Source organism: Phycodurus eques, chromosome 6 (assembly GCF_024500275.1).
Source record: "Phycodurus eques isolate BA_2022a chromosome 6, UOR_Pequ_1.1, whole genome shotgun sequence".
NCBI lineage: Eukaryota > Metazoa > Chordata > Actinopteri > Syngnathiformes > Syngnathidae > Phycodurus > Phycodurus eques.
In genome coordinates, this window is record NC_084530.1 from 18,474,744 (window position 1) to 18,491,314 (window position 16,571).

Sequence of the window (16,571 nt, forward strand, 5' to 3'; positions counted from 1 at the left end):
CGCCGAGACTTCAAGCGAGTAGTGCGATAATCTGGGACAATGTTGATTGTGCAAATGTTGCAAACATTTTCTAAAGTCTCATGAGATTTGCTTGCTTAAAGTCGTTTATTGATACTCCAGTTGAAGTTGACTGTAGAACTAAACAGAAATTACACCTATTGAATGTTCAGATACATGACAGACTCAGTTTACTTTTTTCATTTTGTTCACAAAAATCGCCAGCTCAAAGCTAACACAATGAATCAAAAACGCCATCAACAAGCTAACGAAAACTAGCATCAAACTTTTTTTTTTTTTCTTTTTTACATTTTCCCAAAAAGTATGGCATTTAGTGTGTAAACATTAGCCAGTCATGTTTATCTGTGCATGTGTGTGTGCTTGCGTGTGTGTGCATTTATATACAGTATATATATGTGTGTGTTGTTGTGGCTAATAGGGCGTAGTAGATGATGGCAGCCGTAGCCTATTATCTCTGCTCTGCTGTCCAATAGCCACTGGCTTCAAGCATCTGGCATCAAGAAGCCCCCACAGGACACTGAACCACACACATACACCACCAACATATCCACCCCCACACATGAAATGGCCAGAAGTGTTTTTGCGCAGATGCGGACACGTGCGGCGGGGTGTGTGTGCTCCTTCTTCCCACTGGGAATCGCAGGCCAGCTTTTAATTAGTGCGGGAAATATATTCACTTATCTGCTCTTTGACACATGGGCACTGCATTCACCACACACCCATGGACACACACATGCTCACACACACACACACACGCACACACACACACACACCTGCCTGCGTACACCTGTCCATGCGCTGCGACCTATCCCATCCATCAGCAGTGTTGCAGAATGAGTCGAGGCATGTGTGTGCGGTAGAAATAAATGCCTTCAGTGGGCTGACCATCGATTCACTATGGACACTGCGGCTGTTGTGTGAACAAAGCAGCGAGGGCAGGGTGGCGAAATTGGGATATTGAATGGACCAGGGAGCAAAACTTGTGGAGAGCGACAGATTGGTGAAGAGTTATTAGAATTGCTGAAGTCTCATGAGATTTGCGCAAATCCCACGAGGTTTGCTTAAGAGATTTGTTGATGATTTGTGAGATGTGATGAAGTCTCACAAGATTTGTGGGGAATCAGTGTGATTCGCTGAAGACATTTGCTGAAGATTTGCTGCTGAAGTCTCATGCAGTTTGCAGAAGTACAGCATGATTTGCTAAACGTGCAAGATTTACCAAAGTTTTATGAATTTCAGAAGTATAGCAAGATTAGCTAAAGACTAGAAGATTTTAAGAAGTTTCGCAAGTTTTGCTGGAGTCCCTTGAGAGTTTTTTTACGTCATAAAAAAATGCCAGTCTTGTGAGATTTCCGTCACAAGAATTTTTGAAGTCTATCGTAATTTACAAGCGAGATTTGCGCAAGATTTGTGAGATTTGCTGAAGTTTGGCAAGATTCACAGATGTTTCGCAAATCTGACAGGTTTTGCCGAAGCCTCACAAGATTTTCGAGAGTTTATCGTAATTTGAATGGGAGATTTGCTGAAGATTTGTGAAATTTGCTGAAATCTAGCAAGATTTGCAGAAGTCTCAAGATTTGCTGAAGTCTGGCAGGTTTTGCTCAAGTCTCATAAGATTTGCTGAAGTCTGACGGTATTTTCTGGAGTCTTGTGAGATTTAATGAAGTCTCCCCGAGTTCCATGAGAAGTTTTTTCAAGTCATTGATAATTATAATCTTCCTAGATTTTCTTAGACCAAACAAGATTTTCTGAAGTCCATCATAATTTGCTGGAGAGATTTGCTTAAATCTCACAAGATTTGTTAAAGTCTGATGTTATTTTCTGAAATCTCGCAAGATTAGGTAAACTCTGATAGCATTTGCTGAGGTCTGACAGGATTTGCTGTGGTTTCCCAAGAGTTTTTACAGGAGTCTCACGAGAGTTTCTGAAGATTTATGAGATTTGCTCAATATTTTCTGGTCTGAGAGGACTAACTGAAGTTTCACAAAATTTGACTAAGTCTGACAGTATTTTCTGAAGCCTTGCAAGATTTGGGTTAAGTCTGATGGAATTTTCAGTCCAACAATATTTGCTGAAGTCTCGTGAGATTTCAGATAGCAAGATTATCTTAAGTCTGACAGGCTTTTTTGGAGTCTCAAAAGATTTGCTAAAGTCTGATGGGATTTACCCAAGTCCTGCAAGATTTGCTGAAGTCCCACTAGAGTTGCTGGAGTCTCGCTGGAGGCAAAGCCAGCAGAGATTGTTAGCCTGTTGCTGCTTCAACTGGGGAACTCTGTGTGTGTGTGTGTGTGTGTGTGTGTGTGTGTGTGTGTGTGTGCGTGCGCGTGCGCGTGTGTTTGGCAAATTGTGCACAATGAGTTACAAAAAGGCTTACACGGACCCTACTAAGGCTTATGTATAATGAGCAAATCCGCCTTTAGCGAGTCACATTTATCTTTCTCTCGCTCTCTCTCTGTCTGCACAATTAGCGATTTGCCGAAAACCTTTTTGTGGTCTTGTTGCTGCTGTTTCTCCCGGAATGAATCCTGCTCTCAAGCGGGGAACAGTCGGTGGCATTTAGTAATCGCACAAATGACTGGGATCTAGTTTTACAACCAAAACACTGGACTGATATCGTTTGTCTTTGTTTTGCCATAATGAGCATTAGTGTCGATACTAAGATACCAGATACTATAATTGATTCCCAGGATAAAATATCTACATTTGAAGTATAGTTCCAAATTTTTGACAGTATTGATATTGATATCTGTATGTTGATATATTAGAATGGGCAGATATGTCACTCGATGAGATGTAGATTGTTTAAAGCAATGCTATAAAGAGCATTCGTGTTGTTTCCCTTGGATAAAATATTGACATTCGATCCACATATATTACACATTTATATTTAGAGGTTTATTGTTAATCTTACTTTACGCCACATACATCAATATCCGTATCTGTAGCAATAGCCGTTTGATTAATTTGTAAGAGTTTACATTTCTTTATTTATGTGTTTTATTTTTTACTATCATGTTTATTCAGGTGGCACGGTGGACGACTGGTGAGCACATCAGCCTCACAATTCTGAGGACCGGGGTTCAAATCCCGGCCTCGCCTGTTTGGAGTTTGCCTGTTCTCCCCCTGCCTGCGTGGGTTTTCTCCGGGAACTCCGGTTTTCACCCACAACCCAAAAACATGCATGGTAGATTGATTGCAGACTCTAAATTGCCCGTAGGTGTGAATGTGAGTGCGAATGGTTGTTTGTTTATGTGCCCTGCGATTGGCTGGCGACCAGTTCAGGATGTACCCCGCCTCCGCGCCCGAACATAGCTGGGATAGGCTCCTGCACGCCCGTGACCCTTGTGAGGATAAGTGGTACAGAACTGTGAGGCAGATGTGCTAACCAGTCGGCCACCGTGGCGCCCTATAATAGTCCATATTTATTGAATTTTATTTAAATGGTTATCATTACTTAATCGAAATATAATTGTCAATTATTTCAATGCGAGATAAAACAGAGATTCTAAATATACTGTAGGTAGTGTTCACCATGCCAATGACAAAGTTCTTATTAGAAATATTTATTTTTAAGGATTTATTATATAAATATATATTTATAATATATATACAGTATATAAACATTATTTATTTATATTTCATCATACAGTATATCATTTATTGTATTACATATGTATTCAATCCGATTAAATTATTCTTTTTAAATCATTTGATGGATGGAAAATATTTTAAACTGGTTTAATGACACATAAAGCAGATTCCAGACTTTATCTTGCCAATGAATGCCTAATTTATAAAAATATACAATATACATTATGTACTTATATTTTGTATAGTTTTTTGTTATAGTTCTTTTGTATTAATATTAGTATAGGTTAATAAAGATGTTTATTATTATTATTAATATTATTTTTGTATGATTTCCATGATTTTTTTATGATGATGACAGCAGACACGAACGACACAACAGCTGACAGACAATTATTACTTCATATTTTATCCGGCGTTCCCGGTCTCGTACCTGCGGCACATGTCCAATTGTCCTGTAGTCCGTCCGGTCATTGGCTGACTCATAGCTGCCTGCTGCCATTTTTACATTAGGCCTCAGGTTGCTGGAGTCCAACAGAGTCATCATCAGTGGGCAGTGAGTGAAACAGAGTGGGATACATATTATTATTATTTTATTTTTTTTACCCAAAGGCTCTCTTGCTATAAATATCCAACTGGCAATTCTCTGATTCTGCCAGAGGAGAGGGGAAGTGGGAGGGTGTGGGGGGGAGGGGTTGGTTTCCCGAGATGGAGGGAGCGGGGAGGGTCCACGCCATCGTTTATCTCCCGCGCCGGGCCACAAAATGACATTAGCATCTCTTTGTCTTTGAAGCACCATAAGTCAAACGCTTATTATGACTCATGCGCCGTACATCTCGTTTTTATCTGCCCCACTGTATGTATATGTACAGTGAACCCTTGCTATTTTGGGGGTTTAGTGACCTGACGCGATTTGCAAAAAAATGCAAATAATAGATTATCGTAAAAAAATATTATAATGTTTATAACAGCCTGTATTAATAATTCATATCCTAAATATACAGCAGTACTTTGAGAGTTTATTTCATTCCATGACCACGCTCTAACCCTGATTAATTTGAAGGGCTACTAGTTTGATGTATGTACATGTCTGAGGCTGCTACAGGTTCAACTACATGTCAATTACAAGTTATTCATGCTACAACTGCAAATAACAATCATTTTAAAATCTAAAGTCAATTATTTTTTTTACATAAATTGATTATGATTCAGTTACTGGTTTGGTTCATAACATGTCAGAAAATGGACAAAAATGTTGATCATTGTTTCCACAGTAAAAGCATGTTTGTGAATGTCTTTGATTAACCACAAAAATAATCAGTCTGCTTTCACGAAGGACGACAGAAATTGGAGAATATTTATTGTTGAGAGGCTAAAATCAAAGAAATTGGATGGGCTCTAAATGATTAATCGATTATCAAAATAGATGTTAATTAATTTGATAATCAATTAGTTGTCAATTAATCGATTAATTGTTGCACCTCTACTAAATATACAGTGGTATTTTGAGATTTGAATTCATTCCATGACAAGCTCAAATTCAAATTACTGGTAAATTGAATGTTAAATAGATTTTTCCCATTTAAATGAACTGAAATGCCATTAATCCGTTCCAACTCCCCCAACAAACCGAGAAAACTAGCACCGTATTATATGAAAATGTAATAAAACATAATCAAAGTAAACCAAAAAACTGATTTTTATCAAGTGAAATTACTATAGGTACTAGTATCCATCTGTTGATGTGTACCTTTAAGGGCCGTGGCCTAGTGAATGAGGTCAGGAGCTGGTGTCTAGTTGGCTGGTTAGTTTGCACGTAAATGTCTGGGCGTGAGTTGTGGGTTACAGCAACTCCTTGTGAGTGTTCTCAATTAGTATTCATGTGTTTGGCTGTTTGTCCCATTCACTCAATGGCTCAAAGTGCATCGGCAACTGTGCCTCTCGTTGTCCCCTTGTGAGGGCATTACAATACCTTACAGTATACAATTTTACACTTCAATGAAGCAGCAACTAATCTGAAGTTCACTGGTGCTTCAAATTTGGACTCGCAATATAAAACCAGAAAGTCGACCAAAGGATTTTTCGTAACTCGAAAAAAATCGTAACTTGGGGCACTCATTTGCAAATAGTAAGATACTGTAGCTACCTGTACGATTTCATATTAAGATTGCTAAAATTCTTAAATGCCAGCAGTTGGTATGGTAACAAGTAGCCAGATGACAGCCTGATTAGAGAAAGCGCTACCTAAGACGGGTTGATACATTCTTATCATGCCCTATGTAGTTGGGTATGAGTTTGTAAATTGCTCAAATGCTAACATGCTAGCAGTTGGCATGCTAAAAAACAGCAACAACCCAAATACAGAAAACACTAAGACAGTTTGGATTTTGCATCTGAACCTGTGTGGTTTGGTATGATTTCTAATGAGAACTGCTCAAAAGCTAACGTGCTAAGAGGTGGTATGCTAACAAATAGCAAGATAGTAACAGCTACCCGAAGAGAAAGCGCTAAGACAAGTCTGTGTTTAGATCTGTGTAGTCGGGTAGGACTACACAGATATAAACACTGTGAATTGCTCAAATGCTAACAGGTGATGTGCTAACAAATAGCAAGATAGCGACCGGCATACAGAAAGCACTAATTAAGACAGGTTGATACGTATTTGACATCATGCATGTTGTCGGGTATGATTTCAAATCCTGGTATGTTAGCAGTTGGTATGCTAACATAGTATCTACAACTTTATGCTGCTTTGTGAATGTGATGTGTGGCCACCCTGCAAAGTTGGGTAGAAGGCAGAGTGACGCCATGACAGAGGGAAAATATACGAGTCGGGTATGATGGATGGCAGCAACTTGTCTGCGCGCAGATTTTCCCCAACGAGTTTACGGCTTGCTTAATGGAAGTAAATGTTTTTCACTGCGAGCTCTCCTGCAAAGAAAGCCATGAAGGTGGTGATTCAAACATGCCTGGATGCAGATTTCCTAACATCAATTGTTTGAATTCCGTGGAATCTTGCTGGCTAAAAAGATTCCAGAGCTCCCTGTTGTGTTTTGGCCTCTTGTCTAGACATTTCATTTATGTCTGGCACTTGATTCCCTCAAGCATTTTGGGCAGGGGGGGGGGGGGGGGGAACCTTTTAGTTGGAAATGTGGGATCTGACTTTTTTTCCGCTTGCCATTACTATCCATTAAGCATCACTACAGTGGACAGCCATTCAAAAGCTGTTTTCTTCTGTCAAAGTGTTAAAGTTGAGCATCAATAACTACCGTCTGCATGCGTGAAGCTTTGATGTTACAGTTGCACCTCAGTCACTACATTGGACAGTTATTCATAAGAAATCTTCTTCTACAGTATATACATGAGGCTTGATGTCATAGCAGTGCTATTCAGAAGCTGTTTTCTGTATGCGCGAGTTTGTCAACTTTGCCAAAGTTGTTCATCGCTCACTACAGTGGACACTTACTGAAGACCAATTTTCTTGTATATGCGTCTTTAATCTCAAAGTTGTACATCAGTCACTACAATGGAGAGCTCTTCGGAAGCTGTTTTGTATGTATATGTGCAAGTTCCTCGTATCAAAGATGCACATCAATCACGACAGTAGACAGCTGTTCCAAAACTGTTCTCTTCTGTATGCGTGAGTCTTTGATGTCAAAGTTGTGTATCAGTCACTATAGTGGACATTTAGTCTAAATCCATTTTCCTCTGCACAGATAAAGTTCAATCACTACAGTGGATAGCCATTCCAAAGCTACTGCTTACTGTATTATAACACACATTATAGAACAGTAATCCTCAACTGGTGGGTCAGGACCCAAAAGTTGGTCGCAAACTCATTTTGAGTGGGTCACAGACAGCTAGTAAATTACATGTACTCATAATTCAGACTTTTTTCCAATACAGTACAGTCAGAGACATACTAAGTTCCCAGACGGAACATAATCGGAACGTGACAAGAAATAGTTCCTTGTTCTCTCACCACTAGTTCACTCAGTAAACTAATACAGTGCATGCGGCTCAGCCTTTGGCTGGCGGACGTCCTGACAAGCAATATGCCTTTGGTTGGTACAGCAAACTCATTTGAAACAGCATTTTAAAAAAATGACTTTATATTGTATATGTTTTTTATATTGTATATGTCTTTATTGTTCTTAAGTTCTATGGAAGTGGGTCACCATTTTGCAACTATAGGACAATGCGGGTCCCAGGGTGACAACAGTTGAACACCACTGTGACTATAATCACATCTATATTTAGTAATATAAGTACTGTTTCTGAGAAGTGCGCTGCATCTATGTGGCATTGAACTATTTCCATGAAACAACTGTACTGCGCTATATGTTCAGTGTAGTACGTTTAAGGATTTGATGCCTGTACGTCACATGTACGGCTGTTTGCATAGAACATTTCCAGAACAAAACATGTTTCAAAGCGTCCATGGACGTGCGTTTTCTTTTCCTCTCCAGTTGTCTGTAAGAGAGCGGTCGCTATCTGTGTGTGTGTGTGGTCGGCATGTTAAATGCTACACTAGCCAGGCTGTTAAATAGTACAGCAGTCGAGAAGCTTGGAGAGCGAGCAGGTGTAAATGTTATAGCACTAACATATATAATATGCAGTCCATCTGGAAAGTGTTCAAAGCTTCAGTTTTTTGTTTGTTTAATGCTATCAAATACTTTTAGAGCTGATCATTCAACCAATGATCGCTTTGATTAATTGAGTTATTGGATAATAATTCATATTTCATTATTAAACATCTATACCAATACAAAATATGCATGTGAGGTGCAGGTATGGTACTCTTGTCTTGCCATCACTCTGGTCATCTTTCCATAGGATGTTACACAACTGTAAAGCCAATTTTAGTTGCTGTTTGGCAAACTCGAATCTGGCCTTCCTGTTTTTGAGGCTCATCAATGGTTTACATCTTGTGGTGAACTCTGTGTATTGTACTTGATTGTTGTCTTCGACACACATACACCTACCTCCTGGAGGCTGTTCTTGATCTGGCCAACTGTTGTGAAAGGGTTTTTCTTCACTAGGGAAATAATTCTTCAGTTATCCACCGCAGTTTATTGTTTGTGGTCTTCCGGGTCTTCTGGTTTCACTGAACTCACTGGTGCCTTTTTTTCTTTTTCAGAATGTTCAGAACAGTTGATTTGGCCAAACCTATTTTGTTTGACTCTGATGAATTTGTTTTCATTTTTCAGCCTAATGATGGTTTGCTTTACTGATAGTGACAGTTCTTTGGATCTCATTTGATAGTTGACAGCAGCAGATTCCAAAAGCAAATGGAACACTTGAACTCTAGACCTTTTATCTGCTCCATGTAATTGGAGTAATGAGGGAATAACACAAGTGCCCATGGAACAGCTGGGCAGTCAATTGTCTCATTACCTTTGGTCCCTTAAAAAGTGTGAGGCACATATACACACTATTGTAATTTCTACACAGTTCACCTGATGGGGATGTATATACTCTCAAATTAAAGCTGAAAGCTTGTTTGTTTCGTTTCAAATCCATTTTCGTGGTGTTTATAGCCAAAAAGATGAGAATTATGTCAATGTTCAAATATTTATGGACCTGACAGTAAATGTAAATTCCTAGTGTTTTATTATTATTATTTATTTGTTTTTTGTAAAAAAAAAAAAAAAAAAAAACATGTTGCCATTATGGGGTATTGTGTATAAAAATTTGAGGGAAAATTAATTTATTCAGCGGCACGGTGGACGACTGCTTAGCACATCTGCCTCACAGTTCTGGGGACCGGGGTTCAAATCCCGGCCCCTCCGGTGTGGAATTTGCATGTTCTCCCCGTGCCTGAATGGCTTTTCTCCGGACACTCCAGTTTCCTCCCACATCCCCAAAACATGCGTTGTAGGTTGATTGAGGACTCTAAATTGCTGTTTGTTTCAAATGGTTGTTTGTTTCTATGTGCCCTGCGATTGGCTGGCGACCGGTTCAGGGTGTACCGCGCCTCCAGCCCGAAGATAGCTGGGATAGGTTCCAGCAGCCTGCGGCCCTAGTGAGGATAAGCGGTAGAAGAAAATGGATGGATGGATGGATGGATGACTTTATTCAATTTTACAATGAGGAATAACAGAATGTGAAAAGTGACGCAGTGCGACTATTTTCCAGATATATCAGAATCAGAATCATCTTTATTTGCCAAGTATGTCCAAAACACACAAGGAATTTGTCTCCGGTAGTTGGAGCCGATCTAGTACAACAGACAGTCAATTTACAGAACACTTTGGAGACATTGACAAAAAAACAATTGTGCAAAAAGAAGCAGAGTCCTCTAGCACTTAGAGCAGTTCGAATGACTAATATTGCAATAGTCCGGTGCAATGACCATTGTGCAAAGGGCGCTGAGACTTCAAGGAGTGTATGCGGTTTAAAGTGACGAGTAGTGCGATCATCTGGGACAATGTTGGTTGTGCAAATGCTACAGATACTCCTCAATCAATGTGCAAATGGAGCAGATGCTACTCTGGCATGAGTAGCCAGTATATGCAAATAGTGCAGCATGGCGAGACAACTACAGTGAGTGCACGAGTAATACATAATTGGCCCCACAGAAATGTGACAACGAACTCAAGTCAAAAAATTGCCAGCTTACTGTAATGGAATTAAAGGTTAGGTGTTTAAGAAGTTGATCGCAAGAGGGAAGAAGCTGTTGGAATGTCTACTAGTTCTAGTTTGCGTTGATCGGTAGCGCCTACCTGAGGGAAGGAGCTGGAAGAGCTGGTCCGAGAGGATTTTGCACGCCCTTGTCTTAGTTCTGGCAGCGTGCAAGTCCTCAATGGTGGGTAGGGGGGTACCGACAATCCTTTCAGCAGTTTTGATTGTCCGTTGCAGTCGGAGTTTGTCCTTTTTTGTAGCAGCACCAAACCAGACTGTGATGGAAGAACACAGGACCGATTCGATGACCGTTGTGTAGAACTGTCTCAGCAGCTCCGGTGGCAGGCCGTGCTTTCTCAGAAGCCGCAGGAAGTACATCCTCTGCTGGGCCTTTTTGAGGACGGAGTTGATGTTGGTCGCCCACTTCAGGTCCTGAGAGATTGTAATTCCCAGGAACTTGAAGGTCTCGACAGTTGACACAAGGCAGCTGGACAACGTGAGGGGCAGCTGTGGCGAAGGATGCCTCCTGAAGTCCACGATCATCTCTACAGTCTTGAGCGCGTTCAGCTCCAGGTTGTGTCCGCCGCACCACAGCTCCAGCCGCTCCGCTTCCTGTCGACATGCAAACTCGTCACCGTCCTTGATGAGGCCGATGACAGTGGTGTCATCTGCAAACTTCAGGAGTTTGACAGTCGGGTTCGCTGTGGTGCAATCGTTCGTGTAGAGAGAGAAGAGCATCGGAGAGAGGACACAACCTTGCGGCGCCCCAGTGCTGATGCTGCGTGTGGATGAGGTGGCCTCCTCCAGCCTGACCTGCTGTGTCCTGCCCGTCAGAAAGCTGTAAATCCACTGGCAGATGGCAGGTGAGACGCTGAGCTGGAGAAGCTTGGTTGAAAGGAGTTCAGGGATGATGGTGTTGAACGCTGAGCTGAAGCCCACGAACAGGATCCTCGCGTAGGTCCCTGCACTGTCGAGGTGTTCTAGGATGAAGTGCAGTCCCATGTTGACTGCATCATCCGCAGACCTGTTCGCTTGGTAGGCAAACTGCAGGGGGTCCAGCAGGGGACCTGTGACACTCTTGAGTTGGTCCAGCACGAGACGTTCAAAGGAATTCATGACCACAGATGTCAAAGCGACAGGCCTGTAGTCATTCAGACCAGAGATTGCAGGTTTCTTGGGGACTGGAATGATGGTGGAGCGTTTGAAATAGGATGGAACTTCGCACATTTCCAAAGATCTGTTGAAGATCTGAGTGAAGACTGGAGCGAGCTGGTCCGCGCAGACTTTGAGGCAGGATGGGGACACATGGTCCGGGCCTGCCGCTTTGTTAATCTTCTGTTGTTTGAAGATGCGTCTCACATCCTGTTCATGGATGGTTAACGCAGAAGTCAGAGGTGTGGTTGTGGTCGCGGGTCCGGCCGGGTGGGTGTGTGGAGTGAAACTGTCCTTTTCAAATCTGCAATAGAAGGTATTCAAGTCGTTGGCTAGTGTGCTATTGTTCTCAGCTTGGGGGGATCGTCGCTTGTAATTAGTCAGCGATTGGAATGCATGCCAGACTGATTTAGAGTCGTTTGCGCTAAACTGTTTTTCCAACTTTGCTGCATAGATCCTCTTTGCAATGTTAATTTCTTTATTAAGCTGGTTTCTAGCTCGATTATACAGGGCCCTGTCCCCGCTCTGATATGCGTCCTCCTTAGCTTGGCGGAGCTGCTTAAGTTTAGCAGTGAACCACGGCTTGTTGTTGTTGAATGTGCGAAATGATTTTGTTGGTACACAAACCTCTTCACAGAAACTGATATAGGATGTGACAGTGTCCGTATATTCATCCAGGCTGCCAGCTGAATTTTCAAAGACACTCCAGTCTGTGCAGTCTAAACAGCTTTGAAGTTCCATCTTGGCTTCATTGGTCCACTTTTTGACTGTTTTCACTGTAGGCTTTTCTAGACGTTAGCATTTATCTTTCATCTATCGATCCATTTTCTTCCACTTATCTGAGGTCAGGTCACGTGGTCAGTAGCTTTAGCAAGGCAGCCCAGACTTCCCTCTCCCCAGCCACTTCAACCAGAGAAATCCCAAGGTGATCCCGGGCCAGCCGAGAGACCTAGTCTCTCCAGCTTGTCCTGGGTTGTCCCCGGGGTCTCGCGAGCGGGACGTGCCGGAAACACCTCACCAGGCAGGCATCCAGGAGACATCCTAATCAGATGCCTGAGCCACATCATCTGGCTTCTCTCAATGCGGAGGAGCAGCTCCCGGATGACCGAGCTTCTCACGGTATCGCTAAGGGAGAGTCCGGACACCCTGCGGAGGAAACTCATTTCGGCCGCTTGTATCCGGTATCTTGTTCTTTTGGTCACGACCCACAGCTCGTGATCATAGGAGAGGGTAGTAACGTAGATCACCCGGTAAATAGAGAGCTTCGCCTTTCGGCTTAGCTTCTTCTTCATCACAACAGACCGATACAAAGTTTGCATCACTGTAGACGCTGTACCAATCGCAGGGCACATATAAACAAACAACCATTCGCCCTCACATTCACACCTACAGGCAATTTAGAGTCTTTAATCAACCTACCACGCATGTTTTTGGGATGTGGGAGGAAACCGGAGTACCCAGAGAAAACCCACGCAGGCACGGGGAGAACATGCAAACTCCACACAGGCGAGGTTAGATTTGAACCCGGGTCCTCAGAACTGTGAGGCAGATGTGCTAACCAGTCGATCACCGTACCGCCCACATTTTGGAATAAATAAAGTAAAATATGGAAAAAGCGACATGCTGTGAATACTTTCTGGATGCACTGTGTACCTATGTACTACCTTTATAGCTACTGTACTGTAGTTGGCATGATGGGGCGAGCACACATTTTTTACATTGATTGCACTGAACGTCAGCATTAAAGTAAGCATGGAATAAAAAAGGTGCTTTTTTTCATAATCTTCCTCTTCCAGTGTTTTCTTTTTTCCCCACCTTTTGTCAGCGTTAATTCTTTGTTAGCGTAAGGATTTCAAAGGACATCTGCTGGGTGTTTCGGGAGAATTACCGAAGCAACAGAAAACACGGCGCGTTTAACCGGGTGCTTATGTTTCCAAGATTAGCGCCGTTGCACGTTAAGGAAAATGTCTTGCCAAAGCCGTTGACTTTTTTCGCCCTGACGATAATTACGGCATTTAAAAAAAAAAGCGGGCTAATGAGCGGTCTGGCACACTTATCAGGACTTTGTGGAGGCATGCATTAAAGATAGCATTGCACACTTAACAGGCTAACTAAGCACACACGTGGCTTACGTTCACACTACTTAGCTTCATCGCACATTCTTTATCTTGATCCCTTAGCTGCTTTGTCACCCGTCAGCGCTTATTATTGTTGTTATGACGCATTTGGAAGCTTTTAGTTACAAGCAACAACATGGGAAAACAAAATCATATTAGTTTGGAACTACAGTGCTACTCAGTCGTAGATGCGCATCAGTTACTACAGTGGACAGCTATTGACAAATATTTTTCGATGTGCATGAGTCTTTAGTTTCAAATTTGGGCATCTGTCACTACAGAGGACAGCTATTAGTCTTTTTTTACATATATATCAGATTTGCACATCAGTTGCTAAAGTCGACAACTTGACAAAGGCGGTTTTCGGCTGTATGCGTGAGTTACGATGTCAAATTTGCACATCATTCACTACAGTGGAGAGCTGCTCAAATGTTCTCTTCTATATGCATGAGTCTTTGATGTCAAAGACTAGTTATTCATAAGTTATTCATAAGCTGTTTTCTTATAAATGAATGAGTCTTTGTTTTTAAATGCTTTTAATCATGTAAAGCACATTGAGTTACGTTGTGTATGAAATGCGCGATATAAATACATTTGCTTTGCTTTGATGACAAACAAAGTTTACTTCAATCACTACAGTGGACAGCTGTTAGTCTTTTTGCCAAAGCTTCATCATGGTCACTAAAGTAGACAGCAGTTCCGAAGTCTTTTATGTGAAAGTTGAGCATCAGTCACCACAGTGGAGAGCTCTTCAAAAGCAGTTTTCTTCAAAATGGGACAGAAAATGGATGGATGCATGAAGGCATGCATGATTTTCAATGTCAAATTTCTGTATCAGTGACAACAGTGGACAGCTACTACTCTTTTTTGTTAATGAACATCAGTGACATTAGTAGAGAGCAGTTCCAAAGCAGTTTTTTTGTAATCTGCAGAAGTCCTTTATGATGTGAAAGTTATGCATCAGTCACTACAGTAGACAGCTCTTCAAGGCATCATGCAACAGACTGTATTTTACTTTTACACCGTAAATGTAAATGGTAACTTATATAGCACTTTATCTACACCATCGCGGTGCCCAAAGCACTTTACAGAGGTTCACATTCACGCACACATTCATAATACACCAGTGGGCGGCTGCTGACATGCAAGGCGTTGCTAGGCCTAGACAGTCAGAGCCAGGATTCGAACCAGTGACCGGCTCTACCAACTGAGCCAGCAGCCACCCTAAATGTAAATGCGTTTGTACGCATTATTTGTTTTGAAGCCACATAGTCACACTATTGTTAATTATGGATTTGTCAGCCTTGTTTGTGCTTTGTTGTGCACATCTGGAACTCCATGTTAAATTTCCACAAGCACGTGTGTGTTGTTAACATACACACAGCATGACGTCTTGTGTGTGTGTGTGTGTGTGTGTGTGTGTGTGTGTGTGTGTGACAGAGAGAGAGAGACGTCTGTATGCCACAATGGAATTTGATGTGAGCTCGCATGTGTCGCTGCGAGTTTGCCACGAGCCCGCGGAGTAAGTGTGCGATACGGCGTGGCTGCTCTATTATTTATGCTCGATGGCTCGCACCATCGGCATGGCTGGATTTGGACTCTCTCTCGCTCTCTCTCGCTCTGTGACTGTGTGTGCAAAGTTCACTGAATTTGTATAATTAATGTGAGACGTCATCAGTACATCTCTAGGTGACACACATGTCGTGTGTGTGCACACATGCATGACGTGTGCGTGTGTATAATTGATGTACGGGAGCTTCTTCAGGCAGCACTTTACTGAAATGACGCATTCTGATCCTTTGTGGTGACGACCCCCTTTCCTTTTCCTTGTTCTTCTCTTTCACTTTATTTCCTCTTAAGATGTTTGGTTTCCTTGCCTTTCTTGTCCTTTACATTACTTTTTTCCCTCTCATTTCCTTTCCTTTGTCATGTCCTTTCCTTTAGTGTCCTTTCGACTGACCGGTACTCTCAATTTTCTACATTACTGTCCTTTCCACTGCTTCCCTTCCCTTTGCTTTCTCTTCGTTTTTTTCCCTTTCCTTTTCTTTTCTTTCGTGTCGTATCCTGTCCTCTTATATATATCCTTCACTTTCTCTTCTCTTCCTTTCATGTCTTTCCTTTTCCTTTCATTTCTTCTCCTTTCTTCCATTCCTTTCCAATCCTCTTCTGCCCTGTATTTTCTTGTCCTTTACATCCCTTTCCTTCCCTCTCTTCCTCCTACTGTCCTTTTCTCTCCTTTCTGTTCTTCTGTTTCCTTTCCTTTCTTTACCTTTCCTTTCCCTTCCCTTCCTTTCCTTTCTGACCATTTTGCATTGTTTCCCTCTTTCCCCTTCCTCTCTCTTTTCCTTCCCTCTCTTTTCTTCCCTTCCCTTTAGTTTCCGTGCCTTTCCTTCAATTCTTTGCATTCGTCTTCCCTCCCTTCCTTTCCAGTCCTGTTCTGTCCTGTACTCTCCTGTCCTTTACTTGGTTTCTTTCCTCTCCCTTCCTTTCTTTTGCTCTCCTTTCCTTTCCCTTCCTTTCCTTCTCTATCTTTCCTGTCTTCCCTTTCCATTATTTTCCTTTCCTTTCATACATTTCTATTTTTCCTGTCCTTCCCGTTCCTCTTTTTCTTCCATTTCCTTTCCTCTTTCCCCTCTTGTCTTTTCCTCTCCTTTCCTTTCTTGAATTTATTTTCCTTTCTTTACCTTTGCTCTCTTCCTGTTCCTTTCTATTCTTCCCCTGTCCTTTCTTTACCATCACTGTCCTTTAATTTCTTTTCTCTTTTCTTACTTTTCCTTTTGCTCCCATTTCTTTCCATTTGTCCTTCCCTCTACTCCTCCTGTCTCCTCCTTGCCTTCCATTTCATTTTCCCTTTCTGTCCTGTCCTGTATTTGTACCCTTCCATGTTCCTTCACTCCATTGCTACTCCCTTCTCTTCCTTTTATAGCCATTTCTTCCCATGTTTCACTTTCCTGTTTCTTCCTTTATTTTCACATCCCTCTTTTTTCCTTCCTTTACCCACTTCCCTTTCCTTTTCCTCATTTTTCTTTATTTTCCTTATTTTCCCCTTGTTTTGTTCCTCTTTTCTTATTT

At 41.8% G+C, this 16,571-nt stretch overlaps 1 protein-coding gene across 5 annotated transcripts in view; it reads left to right on the forward strand.

Moving 5' to 3' along the window:
• grin2ab (glutamate receptor, ionotropic, N-methyl D-aspartate 2A, b) overlaps nt 1-16,571 on the forward strand; it is a 139,725-nt gene that overhangs the window by 80,207 nt on the left and 42,947 nt on the right. The window contains exon 1 of one of the 5 annotated variants that reach the window (XM_061680089.1): nt 7,627-7,670. The exons of 3 other annotated variants lie outside the window; for them this stretch is intronic. In XM_061680089.1, the coding sequence (XP_061536073.1) occupies nt 7,662-7,670 (9 nt within the window). In that variant the 5' untranslated portion in view covers nt 7,627-7,661. Of the gene's footprint in view, nt 1-7,626; nt 7,671-14,976; nt 15,022-16,571 lie in introns of those variants that run through there. One more of the 5 variants, XM_061680091.1, reaches the window with a different exon arrangement.